Source organism: Plectropomus leopardus, unplaced genomic scaffold (genome assembly GCF_008729295.1).
Source record: "Plectropomus leopardus isolate mb unplaced genomic scaffold, YSFRI_Pleo_2.0 unplaced_scaffold27936, whole genome shotgun sequence".
NCBI classification, from domain to species: Eukaryota; Metazoa; Chordata; class Actinopteri; order Perciformes; family Serranidae; genus Plectropomus; species Plectropomus leopardus.
The window spans coordinates 1-5557 of record NW_024630419.1 but is presented as its reverse complement, the minus strand read 5'-3'; the positions used below and the strand labels follow the sequence as shown (position 1 = coordinate 5557).

The following is a 5557-nucleotide window of genomic DNA, read 5'->3' as shown; positions in this document are numbered from 1 at the left end:
TGTGTGTGTGTGCGCGTGTGTCTGCAAAAATTAAGATTAAGATCGCCTCCTTTAATGTGAAATCACCTCCAAAGTGACAGTTTGCAAAGATATAAGTCATCAGGGACGAGGTCAGACATTTTTAGGTGACATTAACAGAAGTGAAACACATTTCTGAGTGGAGGGGGGCTTTAACTTTATTAACAGTAAGCTTCTATTGACATTTAAAGAAAAAGGGTTTAAAAATATGTTGTCAAAGTGAAAAATGAAGGACATATCTTCATATCAAGCATAAGTTTGTCCTGTTTATCACGATGCCAAAACTCTTCAGTTGCTCAAATTAGAGCTGCTATTTGTCCTCTGGTCATTGAGGTTAGTCGATTCAAAAATATTCAAAAGGAAACCAGATGTTTTCCATAGCATGACTCGCCTAAACCCTAAAATAAAGTGGCGTTCAGATGAGGCCAGAAATCTAGATGTCAGATGATCAAAAACTGGAGTTGCTGTTAAGTTTTGATGTGTTTCAGTTCGCTCACTTTGTCTCAAAACCCTGGAAAAGGCAGGATTGTTTTTCGGGGCGATGAACTGAAGTTGACAGTAAGCTGATTCCTCTTTACAGATAGTCAGTAATAACAGAAGCTCTTCCGTCACGAGGGAAGCACTTTAAACAACTTTAAAGCACAAAGTGACAACGAGCTGCGACTCGAGGTGAACACCTTTTACTATATGCACATAAAAATACCTTCTCGAGCCAAATCATCCAGCTCCTCTGCGTGATCCACGTTTCCCTCGACCTTCTCCTGTGCAGCTATGGTGTCCTCCTCATCCTCAGCTGGGAAGAGGATGAAAACAAACGTTACATTACTAAAGCTGCATTCAAAGACTATTTTGTCACACCCACCACAGAAAATATTTAATTTCAAGTTATTCAGTGTTTTTACCCTTTTTTAAAAGATGTGTACAAGTATTCAATGCTCTCTTTTATTAAAAGCGGTCTTACCATCCTCTTCATTGGCAGTGAATTCACCATCTTCCTCTTCCTCCTCCGCCGATGAAGAGGATTCATCAGAGCACTCGTCATCTGAGCCCGACTCCTGTGTAATCCAATGATTCAGTGATTAAAGGACAAGCAAACATCTGTGGTCCACATTAAAAAAAAAAATTTAATTATCATAGTTAAATAGTATAAAACAAACAAGAAAAGAGCAATATAATTTAATTAATTGTATTTTGGTATTATATCAGTTTAATTAATTAACACCTGAAATACCATCTCCTGCAAGCATAAAAAAAAAAAAAAACATTAGGTGCATTTTATGACTCAAAATTGAGTAAAAAAATAGTTAAAGTACAAAAAAATTCTGGAAATTAATAAAAAATCAAACAAAGAAAAAAAACAAGACTTGAATTAAGACAAGCACAAAGCCACATCATCTTGTGACCTATAAAAGCAAAAAAAAAAGTGTTTCCACTGCAAATTTGCAAAACATGACTTTTTTAATTTGCTCAAAATGCCACCTCATGCAGGCATGAAAACTTTGACGCATTTCCATTAGCCTATTTTATATTAATAATTTAAATTTTCTGCAGTATTTAAACATGCTGACGGGTACGAAATGAACGGAAAAATCAACCCTGTAGTTATGTGTTATCTTAAGACCGCGGCCCTCTACTCGTAGACTACAATCCCGGTCCCATCGGGTCTGTGAGGTACCTGTGGCAGTTTGAGGGTGCTGAGTAACTGGTCCAGCGGCAGCATGCCCTCCTCCTTCAGCAGTTCGATCTCCCTCCGGTGGCTCTCGGCGTCGTTGCCCTCCTGCTGCTCCTCCACCTCGATGGTCTCCTCATCATCCTCCTCCTCACACGGAGGCTCAAAGTCTCTGTCTGCACAAACAAGAGAGAACAGCTGAACAGACTTGTTTTCACACTGCTCTACGTCGCTGTAAGGAAACGGAAAAATCATGAATCTAGGTCAAATTGGGTTCACGAGGCATCAGACCGAGGCTAAACGGCATCAAAGAAACTCTTCAGTCATTGTCTGAGCCGTAATGATTCATGCATTTTGTGCCGAAGAGGTAAAAGCAGCGTGGTCGGGGCGTACGGTGGCTCAGTGGAAAGAGCACGCACCCCGTGTATGAAGGCAATGTCCTCGCCGCAGCGACCGCGGGTTCGACTCCGGCTCATGGCCCTTCGCTGCATGTTGTCCCCTCTCTGTCCCCCTTTCACACTGTCCCTCTGTCCTATCCAATAAAGGCAAAAATGCCCAAAAAATAATCTTGTTTTGCAGCATGCAGCTGCAGGCAGAATACTCAGTATGCAGGTTGATGCGTGTTATGCAAAAGTATTGCTCAAGTTTACACTTAAAGCTGTGCAATTAATCGAATGTGATTTCAATTTCAACCCAACAATTACAAAACTGTCTGTACTGTCACTGTACTTTATCATCAATAAAGCGTTAAAAAAAACCAAAAAAAGCTATATATATATATAACCAAATACAAAGTCAACAAAGCCATAATATGGGGTTGTATATTAGATAGAAGAAAGCAACAACAATTATAAATAATATGCTTAATATTAGTAATAAAAAATAATAATAATAATTTAAAAAACTAACAAAAGACAATGCAAACAGATAAAATAAAGTGTTAATCGCTCAGGTTTAGTTGCATTTCATGGAAGAGTGTAAAAGATGATTTTGTTTTGGCGTTACTAATTCTTTCTACTCGTGTCTCCACACACACACTTTTTTAAAAAATTAAATGCATTTGTTTTCTCACTGTACCAAACTTGCATCAAGCAGCAACTCTTGTGCACTTTTACACCTCTAGTCCTCGTGGTATCAGCAGGAAACTCAAATGCAGCCGATGCTGGTGGAAATTTCAGTTTGTGTTTCAATGACAGAGACCGTCACTGTACTTTACCACCAATAAAACATCATCAGGTAATAAAATAAAAGTGTGACTGGACTACTGACTCACAAACATGAACCACTGCCAAGTCTGTCCCTCCTCTGACTGAAACTAAAGTCACCTCCGAGCTTCAAGAATCAACTGCCACCGGTAACGTGGCCGGCAGACTCGTCTGACAGGTTTGACGAGCCTCGAGCCCGACGGTTGCCAAGCAGCGCTCGGAGGAAATGTGCCAAGAAACGTTTTAACTGCGCTGACAATCAGTAGACTTAACATCCTCTCAGCGAAGACGAGGTTCGAGTTTAGGTAATCGGTGCAAAGACATGCGAGAACACGGTCGATTCTCTCACAGAGGCATAACCTTGAGAGTGAAAAACAGCTTTTGTCTCCGTGAAACATTTTACCTTCGCGGACGCTTACGACGATTCAATCAGTGGTGTGTAGCTATGACAACGTCCCCGTCTGAGCCAATGATTCAGCTCAGAAAGCTGTCTCACAACAGCAACACGGGGACACTATGCTCTGTTTCTGAGGTGCTTTTATATCAACACATTAAATATTCTCACCCTCCTCATCAACGGAAGGTGCTGCAGATTTTTGGGGCGTCTGCGGGACAGTTTCGGCTTCAGCGGGCCTGGCGGGTGCGAGTGACTTGCTGAGGAGGTCCGAGTATTTCTCCGTCTGGCCGACGATGAAGTCCAGCTGCAGGTCCAGAGCCTTCTTTCTCTTCTCCTCCAGTCTGGACTGCTGCTTGTACTGAACCACCTGCACGGGCAAAACATTAAAACCTTTTAACACGGGTCACCTGCGCCATGACCTCCAAAATCACCGTTATTTATTGGTTTTAGGGGCAAATACTTAAAATGCATTCTCACATTTAAATAAACATAGCAGTGATTTCCAACACCTAAAAAAAAAACATTTCATACTGAGGTGTTAGGGTATGGTACATTATCAGTAAAGCAAAAAATAAAAAATACAAATAGACATGCCAGAAAATTTAACTTGATTTTTAGCTTTTTTTTTTAATTATCTGTTATTTTGAATTATTTATTAAACATGATAAAATTATTTTTATTGAAATTGTAACCACATTTTATTCAACAATTCACAGTAGTGCAGATTTGTGTTTCGTTTTTAACAGAATTAATGATTTATAAATAAAAATGACTAAATAACATAAAGTAATTGTGCAGCTAATAAAAAATATAATAAAAAAATAAAAATCTTCATTAAAATTAGAAAGGTAATAAAATAAACAAATGAAATAAAAAAATATTGTATTGTTGTGTAAACAAATACAAACAACAGAAACAGTTCTGTTTCTGAAATGCCAGAAAAATATTCTAGTTTTATTTTGTTGTTTTCTTATTTAATGTTTTAAACCAACAGATTTTGTGTTTTTTGTACAAAGCATCACATTAAGCACTTCTATGAGCACTCATTTATGTTCATTTAACTGTGGGATAAAATTAAAATATTTAATTAAATATGCAGCAATAACACTTAAACTTAAAAAGAAGTAACAGTGAAGACTAAACGGCAAATATTAGACAAAATGATGTAAAACTGTTGATAATTTCACTTGCTGAGTCAGTGTTTGTGTACTTTAACATCTGAAGAGTACAGTGCATTTCACATCTGTGATAAAAACAATCAAACACAGGCCGTGATCCTTTCAAACTCCACGGCTGAGCATCCAAGCAGAATGTCGTGTTTGCTTGTGAATCATCCGTACCTTCTCCACGCTGCTCCAGAAAGCCCGCACCTCCTTAGCGATGGAAGAAGCAACTCTTCTGATTTTAGCGTGCTCGTCTCTTTTGGCTTTTTCTTCTTTTTGCCTCAGCTCCTCGTGGTGTCTCATCACCATTCGAACCACCTAAAAACAGCAGAACACGCAGATGCGAAATCAGACGTAGTGAAATGTGAGGTCGTAACATTTCTAGGTGCGGAAACACTGATAATAAACATAACTCACCTTTCGAGCCACGCCTCTCTTCCACCGCCGCTCCTGAGCAAAGTCGGCAGAGAGCCACTGCATCTCCTCGCACAGGTAGTCCCAGTGAACTTTGGGTCGTGGCGGCTCCGTCAGGCGAGTGAGACGCTTCATCGACCAGAAGCCCTCTCGCTTCAGCGCCTGGGTCCGATGCTCGATGTCTGCTTCCTGCAGGGAAGGAACGCACGACGGCCGAAACCTCTCAGTGAATCCTGCCGACGCTTTAGCGAGCTTCTACACGAGTTAAACCCAGATGACGTGCAGCACACACCAGAGTTATCTTGTAGGTCATCAATAAAATAAATTTAAAAAATAAAGTATTAATCAAAACCTTGTTTTCGCAAAGAAAATTTGGTCAATAAATCGCACTTTCATTTCATCATTCTCACGCAGGCGGAGGACTGTAACGTGCCTCCAGACTGATGCATTTTAGGGATTTTTTCTCTCTGCTGGACTCCTGAGGAGTGTTGTTTAAAACATATTTTTACAGGAATTTTTTAAATTTTTTTTGACTGATTTGTGATTTGGAAATTTGCGTTTTATTTCTGTTTTGCCCGTGTGCACACTATATCTTCACTGATATCTATCTTAGCTAATAAGTTCTTGTATTTTCCTTAATTTTATGCATTTTATACACTCTATTTTTAGCTTCTTTTTTTTTTTTTTTTTT

General features: G+C 39.3%; 1 protein-coding gene across 1 annotated transcript; it reads right to left on the bottom strand.

Moving 5' to 3' along the window:
- Positions 1 to 6: 6 nt before the first annotated feature.
- Positions 7 to 5124, bottom strand: LOC121937940 (helicase SRCAP-like). Its single transcript, XM_042481230.1, has 6 exons — positions 4870 to 5124; positions 4630 to 4770; positions 3458 to 3656; positions 1694 to 1863; positions 980 to 1073; positions 7 to 811 (listed from the first exon to the last, which is right to left on the bottom strand). Exons 1-6 carry the CDS (start codon positions 4999 to 5001, stop codon positions 702 to 704), a joined length of 846 nt encoding a protein of 281 aa, XP_042337164.1. The 5' UTR covers positions 5002 to 5124; the 3' UTR covers positions 7 to 701.
- Positions 5125 to 5557: the final 433 nt, after the last annotated feature.